Here is a 23,562-nt window from a genome sequence, read left to right on the forward strand (position 1 = left end):
GGAAGTGAAATGATTGGAGATAGCATTGAACAGGTTGACGTGTTTACTTCCCTAATTTTCTTATCCCTATGCCAATTGGCACGTGGCTTGGGCAGTAATGTTATTACACACACTGCAGCAGTGGGATTTGAACCTGAGTCTCAGGGCTCTATGGGAGACGACAGCTTCACCACAAAATAAAAACTCGAGTAGATAGGTCCTCTTCTGTTGAATGAGAGGAAACAGCTTCCTCCTCAACATGAGACACGACCACTGTACCCTCCGTGCCCATTACAGTAAATTGAGCCGCCTCCTGTTGAATGAATGAGTGGGAACCCCTCTCCAAGCTCCAAGAAGCGGGGTCCCGGCTGGAGGCTGGATTTGCTCAAGGCTTGTATCTATTAACTTATTTAAATGGTACCTACTGTATGGGGCTATGGTTTACATTAAAACCGGAGGGTCATGTCAGAGTGTTTGTTTATATTGAGCAGTTGTAGTTGGTAAAATACACTCCCTGGAGGAGCACCTTCTATGATGCTGCATTTCTTGCCTTCTGCCCTTCCCCCATTTGTTATCTCTCATCTCGATTTTACATTTTCAGTCAAATTTAATTTCACATTAATCAGCCTTGTATTCACTGTGTATTATTAATTAATCTGTTGGATTGTTGTAAAACAAAATTAATGGTGTAATTTCATTTATGTTGTCTGAGTTTGACATTGAATGTGCAGGTGTGAATGCCAGGAAGTTGTAAAAATAAATCAAGAACTTGTGCTTTTTAAACAAAAAGACGAGTTCAATGGTATTACTGGCATTGTCTCCTTTGAGGATGATGATTATAGTCTGACCAACAAACCATTTCATGCTGTCCCCCAGTTTAATTAAAGTCTTTTGGAAAATAATTCTGGCGGGCAAATATTTATACAACCCAAAATACGGTTGGTAATCATGTGTATTCTTATCTTTTAAGCCGTAACAGATGGCATTGCGTGGCGGTTTGAGACTGAAACTTCGCTGGAAAGAATGTAGATTGATGAGGAAACTGAAAATGGCAGAGTCTGGGGCCACAATCTATTAGTCTGGCTTGATTGCATGAGTGGTGGTTCTTCAAAAGCACCTTCCAAGTCATGACCTCAACCACCAAGAACAAACAAGTGTGAACACAGGATTCCGACTGCAAGATATATCGCATTGTTTCTTTGTTATTGACCAAAATGCTGGAAATCACTCCTGAACATTGTTGCAGTCCACACCATATTTGTGAAGCAATTTCAGAGGCAGTTCAGCACCACCTTTTCAAGGTCAGTTTGGGAAGAGTTGTTGGCACAGCCAATGATATTCACATCTCATGAAATAGTAAGCAAAGAGCCCACGGTGTTGGGAGGCTGTATGTTAGCATGGATAGAGGATTGGCTAACTACCAAAGTTGTGGTAAGGGGCATGTTCAGGATGACAACTTGTAACTAGTGGTGTACCACAGGGATCAGCGCTGGGGCCAACATTATTTACAATATATATACGAATTACTTGGATAAGTAAAGTGAAGGTACTATTGCTAAATTTGCAGAAGAGACAGTTGATGTGAAAGCAGGTGGTGAGGATGACATTAGATATCTGTAGAGGGATATAGACAGGTTAAGCAAATGAGCGAAAGCTTGGCAGATGGGAAAATGAGGTAATACAGTTTGTCAGGAGGTGAAGAACTGAATATTAAATGGAGAAAGGTTTAGAATAGAGGGATTTGGAATCACGTCCACGAATCTCTTCATCCAATTTCAGTGAGTAATAGGGAGGCAAATGGGAGGTTGGCCTTTTCAATAGAGTAGAAATGTAGGGAGGTTATAGTGAACCTATGTAAGGCATTAGTCAGTTCACAACTGAATACTGTGAACAGTTTAGGGCCCGTTACCTGAGGAAAGATATATTGGCATTGGAGGCAGTGCAGAGAAGGTTGACCATGATGATATCAGGGATGGAAAGAATGTGTTATGAGGAGAACTGAAAACGTTGGGCCTGTGCTTATGAGAAGTTAGAAGAATTAGAGGTAACCTTATTGTCACGTACAATATTCTGAGGAGAATTGACAGGCTAGACGTGGAAAAGTGGGTGAGTCTGGGACCAGAGGAAGTAACCTCCAAATAAGAGATTGCATGTTTAGGACAGATAGGAATTTCTCCTGAGGGCAGTAAATCTGTGGAACTTGATACTACAGAGGGCTGTTGAGCCCGGGTTGTTACGTGCATTCAAGGCTGAGATAGTTTTTTTTTAATCAGTAAGCGAATTGAGGATTATGGGGAAATGGCAGCAAAATGGAGTAAATGTTTCCCAGAATAATCGTGATCTGAATAAATGGCAGAGTCAACTCAATGGGCTGAATTGAATAGTAAATAGTAAGGTGGAAAAGGATGCAACGGGCAATTACAGACCAGTCAGTGTTGGGAAGCCGAGAGGTTGTAGGGAGTTGGTGGCATTTGGACATTGTTACTGGATTTAATATCTGGAGTTTCAAATTGATGCTGCTATGGCCCCGATGCAATTTGAAATCAATTTATGTATCTGGAATATAAACTTATCGCTGCTTTGGTGATCTTATCAATTGTCATAAGTACCTATCTTGTTCACTAATAACCTTTTTTTAAGGAAGGAAATCTTCAGTCCTTTCCCAGTTTGGTGAATGTGTCACTCTTGATCCAAAGTCATTTGGTTGACTCTTAACTGCCCTCTGAATTGGCGCTTGGTTAGTTTTTGGGAGACCAAGTGTCACGTTCCATGAATGAATAAAGAAAGATATTCAGGACAAGATTGTCAATGTCACTGTCAGTGAAGGGAAGATTGTGATCTCGTGATACTGGTTAAGTAGCCCAGAGATCTCGGTCTTCTGAGAATAAAGATTAAAATCCCATCATGGATGCTCGTGGACTTTATTTTCAACGATTAAAAAGATCTGGAAGTGAGAGTTTGTCTCTGTACTGGCAACCAGGAAACCATTATTGGCTAAGACAATGAATTGCAGATGTTGGAGATCAGCAACAAAAGGCACAATTGCTGGGGAAATGCAGCAGGTCTGGCAGCATCTATGGAAAGAAACAGTCAATGTTTTGAATCCAGCCTAATTTTGAAGGGCCACCGGACTCAAAACAGTAACACTGTCGTCTCCTCACAGATGCTGCCAGAACTGTTGTTTTTGTCCAATCATTACAGAGTGTTCTGAAAGTGTTCTTTTAGGGAGGGAAATCTACCATTCACAACCCTACACACGCGTGCATACGCTCACATCATGTGGCTCCAGACCTACTACAATGTGATTGACTCTCAACTGCCTTCTAGCATGTAGCCAATTGCTCAGTCCAAAGGCCATGAGGGATGGGGAGCAAATGTTGGACGTGCTAGCAACACTTCCATCCCTCAAAATATTTTCTTATATATTTTAAAGCATAGGTTAATGAAGGACAACCAAAACAAACTGCTATGGGAAAGTCATGCCCAACTAACCTGATTTGCTTGTAGTTATAAATATTGTTTTAAAATCCTCTTCAGAGAGGACATTGGTTCCATCATTGTTGCAATACTGCATGCAATTCTGTGCTTTCTGCTGCAGGAAGGGTGTTGTGAAACTTGAAAGGGTCAGAAAACATTTACAAGGATGCTGCCAGGGTTGGAGGGTTTGAGCTACAGGAAGAGGCTGAATAGACTGGAGCTATTTTCTCTGGAGCTTTGGAGACTGAGGGGTGACATTAAAGACATTTATAAAATCATGAGGGACATGGGTAGGGTAAATAGGCAAGGTCTTCTCCCTTGGGGTGGGGGAGTCCAAAGTTAGAGGGCATAGGTTTAAGGTTAATGACAAATGGAGTTTAATATAGATAAGTGTGAGGTCTTACATTTTGTATAGTCAAATCAAGGTAGGAATTTCATGGTGAATGGTACTACATTAAGGAGTGTAGTCGAACAGAGGGATCTTAGAGTACATGTTCACAGTTCTCTGAAAGTGGAGTCACAGGTAGAAATGTTTGGCACAGTGGCTTTCATCAGTCATGGCATTCAGTGTAAAATACCGAATTAGAGTCGAGAGAAGCACCAAATAATAACACATACCAACAAGCACCAAATCTGTTTCATATGCAGTATTTCAAACCAAGAGATGTAAGGGTGCAGGTTCATAGCTCCTAGAAAGTGGAGTCATGGGTAGACAGGGCAGTGAAGAAGACTTTCGGCATGCTTGCTTTCACCAGTCAGAGCACTGAGTACAGGAGTTGGGATGAATTGTTGCAGCTGTCACAGATTCCACACAACAACACAAGACGTGACCCTGCCCTCCCCTGACTGACTGTCCCTGTGCATATCAGGGAGAAGACACCCCTTTAATTGTGATGATCAGAAAACATCCCATCCTTCAAAAAAAGGGATGTGTTCACAAATATTTGGACAGAGGAAGGAAGTTGCAGTCTGGGTGAAGATCAATCTTCATTCAGAGAGGGAGAGGAAGAACAGCAGCAGCTTCAGAAGTTCATGGTCCAACTTCTGAAAAGACCTTGTCTGATTTGCAATTGTTCCTGGGCTTGTAATATCGTACTGCAGCATATTGTAGTAAGAGTGTCAATACTGCACGACAGAGGTCCATTCAACAACTTGAGTCCATGTGAACTCTTCGTGGAGGTATGCAGTCTGCCCCATAACCCTGTTGGTTTACAGTTACATGTAGATCTACACAAAGTTCTTTGGGATTGAGTGGAAAGAATGTTCCACAGTAACTAGAATTACGTTCAGATTTTCTATCATGGACTGACTGTGATGACCTTTGCAATCACTTCATTGGAATATTACAAGAGAAGAATTTAGTGGCCGAAATCTCAGACCAAACATCACATCAAAGTCTGACAGTCACTTGATTCACGAGGACGTGGATATTGATGGCCTTGAAAACAAAGGGGAGAAGGTCTGTCTGCTTAGTTAGGTTTTAAACGTCAGTGTGGCTGGAAACTCAGAGTCTCACATACTCACACACCCGAGTAGTGACTGGAACAAGCTTTACAGACTGAATGAGAGTGTTCCAATTATCAGAGGGTTCACCAGTAACACCACACACATGCTGTAAGCGTGAGCAAGTTTTCAACTGATTGTTAAGGTCTGAGACAGACGAGGGCACCTGCACCATGGAGAAACCGTGGAAATGTGGGGAGTGTGGGAATGGTATCCCTTCGCCATTTGCGCTGGAGATTCATCGGCGTTTGCACACCGGGCAGCGGCTGTTCACCTGCAGTCAGTTTCCACCACCTCCTGGCCCACCAGTGTGTCCACACCAGCAAGAACCTGTTCATCTGCCCCGTGTGTGGGCAGGGCTTCACTCAGTCACACCACCTGCTGCCGCACCAGCGGATGCACACCAGGGAGAAACGGTTTTCCTGCTCCGTGTGCGGGAAGGGCTCCACCTGCTGCTCAGCTTCCGCGTCCACACTGGGGAGAAGCCGTTCACCTGTCCCGTGTGGAGCAATAACTTCCGTGATTCCTCCACCCTGCGCAAACACCAGTGCATCCACACCAAGGAGCGGCCGTTCACCTGTCCAGTGTGTGAGAAGGGCTTCACCCAGTCATGCAACTTGTGGAGATACCAGCAACTTCACAAGTGAGACGGTGCAGGGATTCGGGTTGGACTCTGCTGTTACCGCTGCTGAGAGTCACATCATGAACCCCGTTTAGTGGGTGAAGTGGGAGGGGTAAGGGGTTCCTTTATGCTGACTGGCCGCTCTCTCACCCACTTGACTTCCAGTGGGGGTTGATGCTCTCTGAGCCTGGGATTGCACCTTCCCTACGGAAACAGTCCACAGAAGCGGCTGAAGTGCAGGTAGATCTGAAGTAGATACGTTTGTCTCTGACCCATTGAGTCTCCAGCACAGTCGATCCAATTGGCCACTATCAGTGCTTATGCTCCACCTGAGCCTCCACCCACCCTTCATCAGCATACAGGTATCCCATGCTTTTGGAAAGTTCAATTTATCCCCTACCCCCTCCCCGCCCAAGCCTGTGCCAATTCTTAATCCTAACTTAGACCTGCTATTTATTGCCGATGCGTGGTTTCTGTCCCTGTATACACCTGCCATTCATGTGTCTATCCAGATACACCTTCAGTGTTGCTAAGGTGCCTCTTACCACTACATCCACTGGCAATGCATTCCATCTACCATCCAACTGTGTGAAAAATCTTCCCTTTCATTTCTCCCCCAGACTGTCCCCCTCTCGCCTTGGACTTGTGCCCTCTTGTAGTTGACTTTTCCACCCGGGAGGGCGGGGGGAAGCCTCTGACTATCTAACAGACTATCTGGCCCAACACCAAACGTCCAAAGAATAATCCACATAGACACATTTCCCTACCCCTATTACTCGACATTTACCCCTCACTAATGTACCTAACTTTCACATTCCTGAACACTGTGGGGCAATTTAAGCATGGACAATCCAACTTAACCTGCCAATCCCTGGGCATTGGGATAATTTAGCATAGCCACTCCACCCTAACCTACACATTTGGATTGTGAGAGGAAACCGGAGGAAACCCATATCGACACAGGGAGAATGTGCAAACTCCACACAGACAGTCACCTGGGACTGAAATCGAACTGTGAGGCATCAGTGCTAATGATTGAGCCACCACGCCGCCCCCGTCCAGTCAATCTGTGTGTCTCATCATTTTGTTGAGGTCATCCCTCCGCCTCCATCTTTACAGTGAAAATAATCCAGGTTTATCCCATCTCTTCTCATAATGAGACCTCCAGACCAGGCAATGTCCTAGTGAACCTTCTCTATACCCTCTCCCAGAGTATCCATGTCCTTCTGGTAGTCTGGGGACCAGAAATGCATGCAATATTCTGAATGTGACCGGAATAAATAGATGTAACATAACTCGCCAACTCTTACACTCAAGGCAAATGTGCTGTGTGCCTTCTTGATCACGTTACCCGCCTGTATTGCCACTTTTGGAGATCTATATGGCCAGATCCCTCTGTATGCCAGTGCTTCTATGTGGTCTGAAATTTATCGTTCAATTATTGTATTTCCTATGTATCTGTACCCAGCTTCACTTTAATTGTGTTCCCCTCTTTATCTCTTTTCCCCCATTCTCACCCCTCCACACATCAGCATATCATAAGAGCAGAAATTATGCCATTCAGCCTGCTCCACCATTCAATCATGGCTGATAAGTTTCTCAACCCCATTCTCCCCATAACCTTTGATCCTCTTGATACTCAAGAAACTAGTTATCCCCATCTGAAAATGTATTCAACGATCTGGCCTTCACAGCCTTCTGGGGCAGTGAATTCCATAGATACACCACTGTCTGTCTGAAGAAGTTTTCCTTATCTCCGTTCCAAAAGGTCTTCCCTTTACTTGAAGGCTGAGCCCTCGGGTCCTCGTTTCTCCTACCTATGGAAACATTTTCCCAACATCCACTCTGTCTAAGCTGTTCAGTATGCTGTAGGTTTCAATTAGTTCCCTTGTCATCTTCTAAACTCCATTGAGTATAGACCCAGAGTCCTCAAATGTTCTTCATATGTTAAGCTTTTCAATCCTGGGACCTTTCTCATCAACCTCCTCTGAACATGTTCCAGGGTCAGTACATCCTTCCTGAGATATAGAGCCCAAAACTGTGTACAGTACTCCAATTGTGGCCTGACTGGAACCTGAAAGATCCTCAGAAGTATATCCCTGCTTTTATATTCAAGTCCTGTCAAAATAAATGCCATTGTTGCATTTGCCTTCCTAACTACTGACTCAGCCTGTAAGTTTACCTTGAGAGAATCCTGGGCTAGAAGTCCCAAGTCTCTTTGCTCTTCGGATTTCTGAATTTTCTCCCCATAATCCTTCTGTTCCAGGGTAGCAGCAGAGACTTCCAGACACACTGATTTGTATTCCGGGATATCCAGGGATCTCAAGAACTGCCAGTATCTCAGGAGGAATCGTTATTCTGGGAGGAGGCAGAGAGGAGAGTGGTGTGCACCTGTAAACTCCAGAGCTTCCCAAACTTCATGAGTCAACAAGAACTCTTTCTGGACCAAGAAACGAAAGGGCCGACGAGAAACTGTGACACCACAGGAAGTGAAATTAGGCCATTCAGCCCATTGAGTCTGCTCCACCATTCACTCATTCTTGAGTATCAAGGGGCTCAAAGGTTACAGGGAGAAAGGGGTTAAGAAAAATATCAGCCATGACTGAATGGCAGAGCAGATTCAATACGATAAATGGCTTAATTTCTGCTAGTTAACATCCATGGGAAGAAGGAGGCAATACAATAAGTTGTTTCTTGGGAGAGGCAAGATAATGTTGTTTAATAATGGTGTGACAAAAGGACAATTAATTCTGCCTGTAGAAGGAAAGCCCTGACATAGAGGGATTAATTGCAGGGCAGGCTGTTTCAAACAGACAGCTAACCCTCAAGGATAAGAAGGTAAGCTGCAGACCTGAGGTCTCCAGCAATGTGAGGTGATGTTAGAGTCTTAAAAACAAAAGTCACACCACAGATTGGAAATTGAGGAAACGCCACCAAAATTCAACTCCAGAATTATGCAGCCGCAGCTGTTCCAATCAATACATGTCCCACTCAGATAACACAAAATAGAATTTAATCTCTCAGATTACAACCAGGTTATGTGTCTTCCGGAATATTCTGCGCCATTTTCTGTCGGGGATGCCTCCTCCGATTCCTGTGTCTGGAATGTCCTTCTCTGTTTTTCTAAATGATGCTTTATCTAATACACAGATGACTGAGAGCGCCAATTCTTTATGATAGGATTGGTCCTGTTGTCAAAACTTTAGGATTTAAATTTAATAAGTTTTTGGTAGCCAATGGGGTTGATTTAAATTGATTGGTGAAATTGAAAACCTGTTTTCTTGTCCTGCTAACGGTACAGCCTTTTGTTACAAATGTTTCAGTTCAAGTGCTTTTTGTTGTGATCATGTTGCTCCTTTAAGAAGATTACGTTGTTGGTTTATCTTCAGGAGGGGTTGGAAAAGGCTTCCCATTCATCTAGGATTAAGGTTTTCGCTAATGGTTAACAGATACTGGCTAAGGCAACAATCCGGGAAAAGGGTTTGACATTTTATTTTTCTAAAACACTTCTACAATGAAAGGGCAGTTGTCCCATTCTTTTCCCCTGGTTTTGGTTTTGGCAAGCAGTCTGTCTGAAGCTGCTGCAGGAAGAGATGTTTCCTGATTCAACAGATGTTTCTGGCTGACTCTAAAGCTTCAGGGAAAATAGTACCAGCGTATTCAGCCTCTCCCTGTAGCTCAAACCTTGCAGCCCTGGCAACATCCTTCCAAACCTTTTCTGAACCCTTTCAAGTTTCACAATGTCTTAAAAAGGCGTCAACTTTGCTCGACTAATGTGGGAGAATTTTCTGCATGACGCGTTGTGTCTGAAAGAGCCCTCCCCTGTGCTGTGACAGAGCTGCAGTGACTTTCAAAAGCCTGACAAATGCTGTTATCAGTCAAAGATTCATTGGGAGAAGCTTCTCAATCACATCTGTAAATGGAGAAAGTGTTTTTAATAATGAGACATGAACAAAGGCTGCATTAATCTTTTGTTCTGAAGATTTACTCATACATCTCAAAACAGAGCATATGAACCCGGTCACAAGAAGTCTACAGGAATATAAGACACCACTGCCTATTTCCTGACCAGGACCGACTTTGCACAGAAAACATAGACATTTTAAATGAATGGGGTGCCATTCGTTTTAAGATCAGGTGAACTTAAGAGGCACAGTATTGGCTTAGAAATGAGAGATCCTTGACACACACACAGCCAAAATCATCACTGCCGTTATTATCAAATTAGAATTTAGGCTGGATAGGCTGGGATGTTTTTCCACTGGAGCAGAGGAAGTTGAGAGGCAATATTTTCAAACCATGAGGGATAGTGTTAGCTTAATGGTAGCTGTCTCTTCCCTAGGGGGAGGATTTCAAGAGCAAGGACGCGTTTTATGGTGAGAGGAGAAAGATGGAAGAAAAGATGTGGGGCAAAATATTTACAGAGTGTAGTTCGCCTGGGGAAACAGCTGCCAGTGGAAGTGGTTGAAGCAGGTACATTAACAACAGGAAAGCTTTAGAAGGATATAGGCCAAGTGCAGTGAAATGAGGTTAGTGTTGGCAAACATTTTGGTCAGCATGGACCGGTTTGGGCTGAAGGGCCTGTCTCTGTGCTATAGTACTCTATGACTGGCATTTCTTTATAACTCTGACAGTGTTGAGTTTCCACATGAACAAGGAAAAAGTGAGGACTGCAAATGCTGGAGATCAGAGTTGAGAGTGTGGTGCTGGAAAAGCACAGCAGGTCAGGCAGCACCCGAGGCGCAGGAGAATCGATGTTTCAGGCATAAAGGCATCCAGATGAATATCTCACTAAATCATGCTGAATAAAATCTGATCTCATTCGTCAACTCTGATGTGGAGGTGCTGGGGGTGGACAGGTCAGAAGTCACACAACACCAGGTGACAATCCCAATAGATTGGTTTGAACTCATGAGCTTTCGAAGCACTGTTCCTTCATCAGGTGAAGTGATGAAGGAGCAGCACTGATGAAGGAGCAATGCTCCCAAAGCTTGGGATTTCAAATAAACCTGTTGGACTGTAACCTGGTGTTGTGTGACTTCTGACTTCTTCAACTGCGCATTCATGTTGAACTTGATGGGATACTTTATCCAACTCGGTATAGTTAAATCATATCGCTTGGAGGGGTTCATTTGAAACCTTTCAGGAGGTGAATTCAACAAGATTGAATTATTCAAAGTTACTCAATTCTAAACTTACATCAGGACCGGTAGTCATAGAGAGGTACAAAGCGGAAACAGATCCTTCAGTCCAACTCGTCCACGCTGACCAGATGTTCTAAATTAATCTAGTCCCATTTGCCAGCACTTGGCCCAAATCCCTCTAACCCTTTCTATTCATGTCCCCAAACAAATGTCTTTTAAATTCTGTAATTCTATCAGCCTCCTCCACTTCCTCTGGCAGCTTGTTTCATACACGCACCACACTGCAGGAAAAGTTTTCCCTTTCGGTCCCTTTTAAATCTTTCCCCTCTCACTCTCAACCTCTGCCCTTTAATTCTAACAACATCTTGATAAATCATTTCTGATGGAGATGTCAACGTTTCGGGTAGAACCCTTCTTCAGTCCTGAGGGATAATACTTGAAATGCTGCCTTCTCCACCTCCTGGTGCTGTCTGCCTTGTTGTGCCCAGCCTCCTGTTTGTCTATTTTAGATTCCAGCATCTGCAATTTTTTATTTTGTCCCTAAAAAATGGCGGAGCAGATTCAATGGGTCAAAATATCCTAACTTCTGCTCCAATGGTCTTGTGGTCTTAGGTTTGTGCGGGTCCGAGGCTCAATGAGCAGCAGCGTCCACTGGAAGCAATGTTCACAGAATCATAGAATCACTAAACTGTGGAAACAGGCCCTTCTTACCAACAAGGTCAGAGCGATCCTTTGAAGAGTAATTCACCCAGACACATTTTCCTACCCTATCACTGTGCACTTACCCCTAACTAATGCACCACACCTACACATTCCTGAACACTATGGGACTATTTAGCTTGGTCAAATCGCCCAAACATGCGCACGTTTGGACTTTGGGAAGACACTGCAACACGCAGAGGAAACCCACGCAGACACAGGGGGGAATTACATGCAAACTCCACACAGACAGTCACCCTGAGGATGGAATAAAATCTTGGTCCCTGGCGCTATGAGGCAACAGTGCTCACCACTGAGCCACCAGCCCCCCTTCCCCCTCCACTCCCCCAGTAGAAAACACAAAAAACCTACCAACTCTCCCACTACCCTCACTGTCAGAAAGGGCTGGAGGTTCAGTCCTGGGGGTGACCCTCAGCAGCGTTACCGGCAGAATCTGATTGTTGGGAGCATTGGTGCCTCCGCTGGTGCTTGTTCAAGCTGCAGGACATTGTGAACCTCTGCCCACACTCGGGGCAGGCAAACGGCCTCTCCCCAGTGTGGACCCACTGGTGCGTCAGTAGAGTGGAGGAGACAGCAAAGCCCTTCTCGCACTCGAGGCAGGTGAACGGCCTCTCCCCAGTGTGGACCACCGGAGTGTCAGCAGGTGGGAGTCCTGGGTAAAGCCCTTCCCGCACACAGAGCAGCTGAAGGGTCTTCCCCCAGTGTGGACTCGCTGGTGCTTCAGCAGGTCAGAAGAGCTTGTAAAGCACTTCCCGCAGACAGAGCAGGTGAATGGCCTCTCGCCGGTGTGGACCCGCCGGTGGGCCAGCAGGTCAGAGGATTCGTTGAAGGCTTTCCCACATTTGGGGCAGTGGAAGGGCTTCTCACCGGTGTGGACCCGCCGGTGAATCACGAGGTGGGAGGAGCGAGTGAACACCTTCCCACAATCGGGGCAGCTGAAGGGCCTCTCCCCTGTGTGAACCCGCCGGTGCCTCAGCAGGACAGAGGAATCACTGAAGGCCTTCCCGCACTCAGGACAGGAGAATGGCTTCTCCCTGGTGTGACTGCGCCGATGTGTCTCCAGGGCAGACAGGACACGGAAGCCTTTCCCACAGTCGCCACACTTCCATGGTTTCTCCATGGCTGAAGCTACAGTTGCACACAAACGCGTGTATGTCCCCTCCCTGCCTTGAATTCCACTTTTCAGGCCAGATAACTGTTTCAGGCTCCACACTCAGTGCGTTGCTGCAACAGTAAGGTCTCTCTTCCAGTCCCACTGATGCTGAAAACGTACTGAAATAGGAAGCAATTGGATCACAGTTGAAAATTGTTGCAGTCCTGATGGATTGAGTGACTCACAAATGCTGGAGAATCAGAGTCGAAAACTGCGTGTCAGGCAGCATCCGAGCAGCAGGAGAGTCAATGGTTCAGGCATAAGCCTTTCATGTGTTGATTTTGAAACTTCATCTTCAGATCAAATACTCTGAAAAGAGATTAAAAAAGTCATCACTGTCAGTCAAGCAATTTTACTTTCTGCAGAACATTCTTTTCTTTTGTTATTCCACAAAACTGAAAGCACCATCCCACTCTCTCTCTCTCTCTCCCTCTGTTCTCACTCCATTCTAATTCTCGTGAAAGTGCTGATTCAGGATCTGACAGGGACTGAAATGCAAAACAGTCACAACTGACATCTCTGAATTTTGGATACCTGCACCTGAAAATTGATATCTTCCACGACATTGGGATACTGTTGAGCAGATCTGATTTTTGGAAGTAAAAATATAGTATGTAAATTCAGGATGAATTTACAATGCAGCTTTTAGATTAGATTACTTACAGTGTGGAAACAGGCCCTTCAGCCCAACAAGCTCACACCGCCCCGCCGAGGCGCAACCCAACCACACCCCTACATTTACCCCTTACCTAACACTACGGGCAATTTAGCATGGCCAATTCACCTGACCTGCACCTCTTTGTGACTGTGGGGGGGAAACCGGAGCACCCAGAGGAAACCCACGCAGACAAGGGGAGAACATGCAAACTCCACACAGTCAGTCACCTGAGGCGGGAATTGAAACCGGGTCTCTGGCACTTTGAGGCAGCAGTACTAACCACTATTCTTGACAAGCAATCAGACACAAAATGGTTAACGTGCCCCCACGGGGGTGTGGGAGTTATGGAGTGAGACATCAAGGCTATGACACCAGAGAGAAATTGAACAGACTGGCGTGGCAAACCAGAGTCATCTCGATACACAGCACAGAAACAGGTCCTTTGGTCCACTGGTCTATGATGACCAGATATCCTCACCGAATCTGGTCTCATTTGCCAGCATTTGGCCCATATCCCTCTAAACCCTTCCTATTCATAAACCTATCCAGATGCCTTTTAAATATGTCATAATTATACCAGCATCTACTACTTCCTTTGACAGCTCTTTCCTTACACGCGCCATCTTCTGCATGAATTGCCCTTTTAAATCCCTTGCCCCCCGCCCCCCCCACTCCGTCTCCCTGGGCCACCTCACACTAAACCTATTACTCTATAGTTCTACACTCCCAGAGAAATGACCTTGTCTATTTACCCTATCCATGCCTCTCTTGATTTTATAAACAATGGAAGCATCAATGGCTCAGGGCAGAGATGGGGGGGGGGGGGGGGCGGGAGGAAGCCGAATGTGCTGGAGAGGACATAAAACCTTGAAGCTGCAATGAGGAATACTGCATGTGCTGTACTTGTACCTGTTGCTTTTATTTGTGGGAATCATGTGCATTTTAAAAATAAAAGCAAACGAGATATCTATCCCCTCCCCTTTCCCAATCTCCCAATGCTGTCCTGGACACAGAGTGAGAGAATTGGGAGCAGAAGTTGGCCATTTGGTCTTTTGAGCTTGCATCAACATTGAACACATCATAACTGAATATGAATATACCTACAGCCAGGTGGAGAGACAGGGATTTCTTTCACTGGAGCAGAGGAGATTGAGAGGTGACCTTATCGAGGATTATAATATCATGAGGGGTACAGATGAGGTGAAAGGCAGGTGTCCTTTCCCTAAGGTGGGGCTTTCAAGATTAGGGAGCAAATTTTGAAGGGGAAAGGAGAAAGATTTAAAAAAAATGAAGAGCTCCACTTTTTTCTCACAGAGAGTGGTTTGTGTGTGGAATGTGTGTCCAGAGGAAGTAGTGGATGAAGGTACAGTGACAATGTTTAAAAGACATTTGGAAATGTATATGAAAAGGAAAGGTTCACAGGGATATGGACCAATCACTGGCAGATGGGACTAGTTGGGTTTGAGAACATAGTGAGCATAGACTAGTTGGACCGAAGGGTCTGTTTGTGTGCTGTATGACCCTGTAGCTGTTCTGTAATGGTCTTAAAACCATTTTCTTGGAAATCCAAGATGGCGGTGGTTTAAGTGGTCTGCTGTGCTGGGCTCTGTGCCATACCCCCGGCAAGGTGGACTTTTACCCCTCCCCCCATCTCATTAACCATCTGTAGGAGAAACAAAATGCTAATATAAACTTACTGAACGTCTGGAGCTGCTATAATTGTGGTTTGACAGCTTTAGGACCAGAATGAAAGCAAATGAAGGAAAGGGGCCGACGGGTGCAGCAGGCAGGGCACTCCCCTACTGCATCGGGGGCGCCTGGAGCCATTGCTCAAACTCCCAGGGCAGTCCCTTTGGATTTAGTGGGGCAGCAGCAGTTACTCTCGGTTTTTGCCAAACTCTGAGAAAAGATTGAAGCAGCGGTGGAACCACTATCTGCCACACTGGAAAAGCATGGAGCAGGAAATTCAAGTGTTGGCCCGAAGAGAATAGGCAGCGGAGGAGAGGACCGTGGCATCGGAGACCGTGGCGGAGGTCTCAGGAGGAAGGATCCAAACGCTGGAAGACCAGGTTCGGGTCCTTCAGGAGCAGGTGGACGACCTGGAAAACTAAAGTAGAAGAAAAATCTTACAGCTCGTGGGTCTTCCGGAATGTGAGGAAGGCGAAGACCTGATTGGATTCCTGGGGCTGGAGTTGGAGTCGGGCCTGTTGAGTTTGGAGTGGGCCCACTGGATCGAAATGCGCAGGTCCGGGTCGGACCCGCAACCCCGCGTGGTCCGAGTGCACCTCCTGCATTATAAAGAAAAACAGTTAGTAATTGAAACAGCAAGAAGACTGGGAAGAGATCCACAGGCTTTAATGCACAAAGGCTCAAGAATAATATATTTTCAGGACTTCTCAGGAGCCTGGATTAAGAAAAGGGCATTTGATGAAGTTAAGAGAAAATTAAGGGATATGAACATACAATATTCCTTGAGGTCCCTGACCGTATTGTGTTTCACTCATGGAGGGACGGTATATAATTTTGATTCAGCAGAAAAGGCGAAGGACTTTGCGAATTCTCTGAATTAAAGAAATCGAGTCGGGGTGAAGGCGGGAGGGACAGCATTACACACAATGCTACTTTTTGCCCCTTTTTTGTGGTTATCGGCTTTATACGTACTGCTTGACGTAAAACTGGAATTATTTGGTATATCGGTCAGTTACTTATTGTCTGGGGCATTTTTTTTACTGCTGTCCTTTTGTTTTTGGATTGAGGTGGATATACCTGTGCTTAAGATGTATGGAGAAGGGGTGTGGGGAGATGGGCAACCATTGTTTACTCTCAGAATGTAAATAACGTGTTTTTTTTGATCTGTGAATTGCTTGGCGTTTGGGGCAGAGCCTCAGTGGAAAGGAGCCAGGATGGTGGCAATGGTGGGGGTTGGGGTGGGGAGGGGCGGGGGGGAAGAAATCTATATATAATTGGGGGTTATTTGAGCGTTTGTCTAAGTTATATGTGGTGGTTAGATTTTTATTTATTGTAGTTTTTAATAGGAGCAGTTTTTAGACTTTATAGAGTTAATGTCTTTGTTGCTCACTGCACCTCGGATAAGCTTCCTCCTCTTGGGAAACCACGGGCTGCCCTGGATGACCATGGCTACTGATTCGTTCAGGTGGTACACCTGGAATGTAAAAGGGAGCCATTCCCCCGTTAAAAAGAAAGACGGTGCTGTCAAGCCTCAGGAAGGAAAAGGTGGGCATCGCCCTGCTGCAGGGGACACATTTAACTGATAAGGAACATCTGAAACTGCAGCAAGGAGGTTATGATAGGGTATTCTTCTCCTCCTTTAGCTCCAAGAGTAGAGGAGTGGCTATACTGGTAAGAAGGAACCTCCGTTTGCAGGTAATAGAGCAAATTAAGGACAAACATGGACTGTCCGTCATTCTTAAAGCTCTAATACATGGAGAAGAGTATGGCGTCCTGAATGTGTATTGTCCCCCCGGTGCACCCTCTTAAATTTCTAATTGATGCAGTTGCTAAATTAATGAGTCTTGGGGTACGCCACATGGTCATTGGAAAGGATTTTAATCGCCTAATAGATCCCGAGGTAGACAGGATGCCAAGGGGCCAGGCAGATACACCTGCGCAATGTAAGCAGTTGGTGGACATGTGCGAGGAGTTGGGATTAGTGGATGTGTGGAGGCATCTCCACCCTAATGGAAGAGACTTTACTTTCTCTCCCAACCCACACAAGTACCACATGGGAACTGACACTTTTTAATGCCATTGGATTGCTTGGACAGAACATTGGCTTGTGAAATTGGCAATATAGCTGTCTCGGACCATATGCCAGTGTATTTATATGGTAAAATCAAGAGTGGTGGAATGGATGCACAGCACTGGTGCATGGACCCATTCCTGTTAAGGGATAGCAAATTTGTTGAGTACATCACAAGAGTTCAGAGCCATCTGGGATATCAACTCGGGTACGGCCAGTAATCCGGAAATACTGGAGGAGGCCACTAAGGCATATTTATGAGGCCTGATTATTTTTTATTCAACGACTAGAAGGACAGAAGGATGCAGAGGAAGGAGTAACAACAGATGCTGGAGACCCGTCTGCAGATAGCTGAGGAAGTATATTATAATAGGCCTTCACTGGTCAAGCTGCAGCTCTCCGGGCTGCTCCCAACTCATTGCACACACTGGGAAAAAAACGTCTGCTTTGCTCAACAAAGATTGTTTGAATTTGGAGATGAGCCACGTAGATATCTGGCTAGAAAGAAAAATGCTTCCCAATCTATTATGTCTGTTAGATAGAAGGTTGGCACAGTTACCCTTGAGTTAACGAAGATTAATGTTAGATTTAGTGAATACTTTGCAGAGTTCTATCAGTCAGAGGGAGATGAACACAGTGCAGCGAGAATGCAGCCCTTCTTTGAGATCCTGCACCTCCCTAGTATAAACGCGGAACAGGTTTCCTGTTGAATGGGCCTATGACAATACAGGAGGTGCAGGAAGCAATAAAGCATCTCCAAGGTGGCAAAGCACTGGGGTCAGATGGATTCCCAAGTAAATTCTATAAGGAATTCATAAATGTGTTGGTGAGGCAAACACTGGGGTCAGATGGATTCCCAAGTGAATTCTATAAGGAATTAATAAATGTGTTGGTGGAGCCACCTCTGGGGATGTATAGCTATTCATATGCACAGGATTATCTTCCGCCCTCTCTTAGTGAGGCTAATATCTCCCTCATTTTAAAGAAGGAGAAAGAGCCCGAAGAATGTGCTTCATACAGACCCATTTCACTGTTGAATGTAGAATTTAAAATTCTAACCAAGACGCTGGCCCTGAGGTTGGAAAAGGTGTTGTTCTGTATTGTGAAAGAAGATCAGATGGGTTTTGTTAAGGGCCGTAGCTCCTCCAACAATATCAGGAGGGTACTGAACATGGTGCAGGTATGCCAGCAAAGGTTGATCCTGGGTTCAGCGGCCTCCCTAGATGCAGAAAAGGCATTTGACCAGATAGAATGGCTATACCTGTTTGGGGTCCTCAAGCGCTTTGGTCTAGGGACAACCTTTGCTTGATGGGTGGTGGTGTTGTATAATGATCCGAAGGCAGCAGTCATCACAAACGGCAATAAGTCAGATAAATTAAAACCTGGGAGAGGTAGTCGCCAAGGCTGTCCTCTTTCGCCGCTGCTATTTACCTTGGCAATTGAGCCATTAGCTGAGGCTATCAGGAGGGACCCTGAAATAGTGGCGCCAGGAGTGGGAATGGGGGAACATAAGATTACCCTATATGCTGATGATGTCCTTTTGTTCTTGGCCAATCTGGAGGAGTCCGTTCCTCGATTGATTCAAACAATTAATTTATTTGGCAGATTTTCGGGCTGCAAGATCAAATTTACAAAATCAGAAGCTATGCGGATGGGGGAGGGGAAGAATTAGTGGAGGTGCCTGATCTGAAGGATGGAATGCAGTTCCTGTTTAGATGGTCGTCAAAAGGGTTTTTGTATTTGGGAATTTTTATTACCCCTGCCTTCCACCAGCTGTATAAAGTTAACTATGTACAATTACTCGAGAGGATAAAGCAGGATTTGCAGCGGTGGGACGGATTACCATTATCATGGTTAGGCCGAATAGCTCTGATTAAAATGAATGTACTTCCTCGCCTGTTGTACCCCATGAGAATGCTCCTGTTGTTGCTACCCAGATGAGTATTACTGAGGCTCAATGGTTGGCTAGGTTCTTTTATTTGGTGTCGCAGCCGCCCCCTAATTAAGTTTACCAAATTGCAGTTCTCACAGGGTGAGGAGGAGTGGACCTTTTGGACTTGAAGAGATATCAAATAAGCGCTTTCTTAGCATATGTGTGTGACTGGGCACGAGGGGACTCGGGTCGATTTTGCTTGACGTTGAAGCATTGCAGTCGAGATGTCCCCTAGTTAATCTATTATTCATTGATCAAGATGAAATCCGAGACTGAGCAGTGTAAGAGTACAATCATTTTAAATCCAGTGAAAGCCTGGAGGATAATGAGGCAAGACAAGGGCAATTGGCTGAAGACCTCACTGATTACCCCACTGGTGGCAGCCCAAGGATTTAAACCTGGGGCAATGGACTCTGGCTTTAAGTCATGGGAGAATAAAGGAATCTTCTGTCTGGGAGATTTATTCCAGGGTTAGGTCTTGATGTCATTTAGCCAGCTAAGTCAGAAATATGCATTGTCTAATAGGGACCTTTTCCGGTACTTTCAGCCAACGGATTATATACAGAGGAATACCACGCTCCTGGCTCAGCATTACAGGTCAAATGTGGAATAAAGAGTACTCTGGTGTTCAGGTGCTCTTTCAGTTAGTACGTTGTATCATTTACAGAAGGGACGTACCTTAGGGGATGTGGAGGGACACTCTAGGATGTGGAATCGGGAGCTAGGATAGGATATTTCATTAGAAGTATGGCAAGATATATGGGAAAATGTAAGGAAAATTTCAATATGTAACAAAGCACAGGGCATGCAATTGAAGATTTTACATAGGACTTATGTGGTGCCAGAGAGGCTAGCTAAGTTCAAGATAGGCACATCACCAGGGTGTCCCAAATGTAAAATTAGTATAGGCACTCACACACTGCTATTGGTCATGTTGTAAGATCCAGAGATACTGGAGTGCTATAGTAAGGGAGCTGAAGGGCATCCTGGGGATTAAAGTTAAAGTGAATCCGGTATTTCTTCTTCTGGGGTTGCCAAATTTGCCTTCTCTCGGAGAACACAGGAACAGACTGTAACATTCTTAAGCACTGTGCAAGGAAGAACATTTTAATTAATTGGACGTTGGAAAACCCCCAGGGCTTATGGGGTGGCACATGCTGGTGATGGAGCATCCCCCCCAAGATGACCTCACAAATATGGTGCACCACAAAACAGTAGTTTTACAAGACGTGGCAGCCCTTTCTAAATTATATTGATGTAGACTGATCAGCAGTATTAATTAGAGCCGTGGTATAACTGTGGGAATCAGTCTGGGCGCTCATGGGGCCCTGGGAGGGCAAGGCTGGGTGAAAAGAATACGGGTGCAATAACTGGTGCTCCCATGGATGGGAGCCTTAATGGAGGTGTGGTGAGTGAAATAGAATAAAGTAATGTGATAGAATTCAAATTAACTTAAATTATGTTTAATTTTATTTTTATTCAATTTGATTGTAGTTTAGTTTAAGCTAAGTTTGTTCCAGTAGAATAATAGGTAGCTCATTATTAATAGTATCATAATATGACATTGTTGTACTGCTATGTTTCTGTATTTTGGTATTGTTCTTTTTTGTATATGGAGGTGTTGTGAGAGATTTGAAAAAGTTTCTAATAAAAGTATATATTTTTTAAAATTTCTTGCCTTCCCCCATAACTATTTTTGACATTCAAAAGTCAGATGAACTCAGCTTTGAATATATTCAATATCTCCCTAACTACAGGAAGGCATCCCCACTTTGAACTGAATTCCTCTTGCTAATATACCACTTGCCTTGCTGATTGCTTGCTGCACCTATGTGACAACTGGCATTGACTGGAGTAGAAAGCCTGAGCAGAAGGTAGCTGAGGCACGTTTGTACATCCACACATCATTCCTGGTGAAGGGCTTTTGCCCAAAACGTTAACTGTTCTGCACCTCGGATGCTGTCTGACCAGCTGTGCTTTTCCAGCGCCACATTTTTCGACTCTGATTTCCGTTATCTGCAGTCCTCACTTTCTCCACATCCCAATATATCACCATTTAAACAATGTACCTCCTTTCTGTTTTTATTTCATAGGAAAGGCTATAATTTCACACTGCGTTACTACATTTACCATGTGTTTGCCAATTAAGACACATACCTGAACCAACTTTGCTGCAAGTCAAGAACTGAACACCAGAGTGAAAAATTAAAATGGAAAAGGGGGTGAGAAGAGTGTGTTGTACTCACAGATGTTGGACAGAGGAAAGAAGTTGCAGTCTGGGATGAAGTTCAATCTTCATGCATAGAGAGAGGAGCAGCAACACCTTCACAAGCGCATGGTCTAACTTCCGCATTCCGACATTAGAGGGGAGGCTCTCGATGGCAGGAGGACCACACTCCTTCCCGTCCTTCAGGGCTTCCCATTGGTCGATCAAGAATGTTGCGTGCCGTTTCCGCTGACAGCAAAGAGCATGCGTAGTATTTTGCTGACACCAGCGTACATGTGCAATGCTTCCTGACATCGAGAAGCATGCGCAGTATGCCCAGTGGAGATGCTGATCCAACTGCCAATCGGAGAGAAAAAAAAGCTGGAGTCAGACTTGTTTGTTTCCCTGAGGCTCAACAGTTTATTCCTTTTGCATTTTGTGTGGCTGCTCAATTTTTGAATGTCTTTTCCCCAGGGTAGAGGAAAGCCAAAACTAGAGGGGTTTAGGGTGAGAGGGGGTTTAAGTGGGACCGAACTCGTAACGTTTTCATGCAGAGCGTGGTATATGTATGGAATGAGCTGCCAGAGACAATGGTCGAGGCTGGAACAATTACAACATTTAAAAGGCATCTGGATGGGTATATGAATAGGAAGGGTTGAGAGAGATATGGGCCAAATGGTGGCAAATGGATTACCAGATTAATTTAGAATATGTGGTTGGCATGCACCGAAAAGTTTGTTTCCCTGCTCTGCAACTCTATGACTCTATTTCTAATTAATCTGAACCAACTTCGCAAGACGAGGAATTGACCATTCCATCCTTACAGCTTGTCCTCAACTGTGGCCTAATTGCACAGATTTCAATGCAAGTTTCAGAAAAATGCAGCTTTTAAAAAAAATTGAATTTGCTTTCAAACTTTACTTATGGTTTTGAAAGTATCATTTTAGCGATTCTCAATGTTAAAGATCAGCCATTTCTCACACCACACCCTCCCATCTCGCAGGTAGAGTCATCACCATCCACGCTCTCTCTATCCTTAGAAGGGCTGATACAGTGATCAAAGAGGGCTCGACGCACAAGAAAGGATGAGAATGGGGGTGCAGGTAGAGAAATTGGACGGGAAACAGAGGCTGGGCGTAGAGAGAGAGAGAGAAATCGACCCGGGGACAGAACATTGGAGTTAGAGAAACACTGGGGGTGCACAGGGTGGGGGCAGAGCGTTTGACAGAGAGAGAGAGAATGGGTGTGCAGAGTGTGGGGAGAGAGAATGGATGTGGGTCAGTGCGTGGGGAAAGAATGCAAGGGGGCAGAGGGTGGGGGAGAAAGAGAGCAACAATGAATGTTAGGAGAGGGTGAGGGAAGAGAGAGGGAATGGATGGAGAGCAGAGGGTGGGGAAAGAGAGAGAATGGAGGGGAGCAGAGAGTGGGAGGAGAGAGAGAATGAGTGTGGGGAGAGGGACTGGATGGAGGAAGGCAGAGGGTGGACGAGAGACTGGACTAGACAGGGGGAAGAGGGTATGGAGATAGAATGGACGGAGAGGATGGCATGTGTGTGAGAGGGGGGAAGCGAGATAGCGAGAGAGATGACAGGGGGCGCTGTGGGCTTGATTGGGTCTTGATTGAATGGGGAGTTGGTGAATGCGTCCCACCCACTCCCAGCATCCCCTTCTTTGCACATGTGCAGTGCAGATTTTTGTGAATGATGCGAGAGAGAATCTGGAGCGTGAGCGCAATTCCCCTCAGATCCTGGCATCAGCAAACCACTGCCTTTCTGTTTTAAAAACTAAATAAAGATGTGGGCAATATACTGGGAATGGCAAGAAGTGACTAAGAAACTGAACCGAGAGTCAGCACTTTCCGGTGAGGGGAGCTGGGCAAAAACAGGAGGATGGAAGGATGAATTCGAGTTGGAATCCATTGAAAGGTGGAGGAAATGGGAGACAGAGATTTCGGGTAGGAGATAGGGAAGGCTGCTCGGTACAAACTAGAATTCTCTTATCCTATCTCCTGCCCTGCACTGACAGCAATGATCTGTTTTCTCAAGGTATTAGCAGAGGAGGATTTGCTGTTCAGGCGTGCACAAAAAATTTACTCAGGGCCTGAATATCAGCAGCGTTTAAATCCAGGAGGGGAAGTTATTTCAAACATCAACGTGACTTGAGAAGCCCCGCGATTACACGCAGCCTGCGTGGGAGTGTTCCAGGGTTCTGACTGTGCAGAGAACTTTAACTCTGTAGCGAAATGTGGACTAGTGTTCTCGCTGTAGACGAGCCCTTCTTTGGATCGTTGAAGCTGCTGAGACGCAATGACCCTGTACCGTGGAAACTCTGTGGAAGCAAATTCAATTCCCCAAACGGGCTGGAGTGTCACCAGGACTGGCATGAAGCCAATCGATTCCTTCAATCCT

General features: G+C 45.3%; 1 protein-coding gene and 1 pseudogene across 1 annotated transcript in view; both read right to left on the bottom strand.

Moving 5' to 3' along the window:
- LOC148143303 (uncharacterized) overlaps positions 1-12,565 on the bottom strand; it is a 29,638-nt pseudogene extending 17,073 nt beyond the window's left edge.
- A 2,817-nt stretch (positions 12,566-15,382) lies between these two features.
- LOC148143305 (uncharacterized) overlaps positions 15,383-23,562 on the bottom strand; it is a 46,429-nt gene continuing 38,249 nt past the window's right edge. The window contains 1 exon segment of the mRNA XM_087975801.1: positions 15,383-15,544. Coding sequence (XP_087831927.1) covers positions 15,383-15,544 — 162 coding nt within the window.

This window comes from Chiloscyllium plagiosum, unplaced genomic scaffold (genome assembly GCF_037043375.1).
Source record: "Chiloscyllium plagiosum isolate Xiang-an unplaced genomic scaffold, Cpla_swu_hap1 HiC_scaffold_27, whole genome shotgun sequence".
NCBI lineage: Eukaryota > Metazoa > Chordata > Chondrichthyes > Orectolobiformes > Hemiscylliidae > Chiloscyllium > Chiloscyllium plagiosum.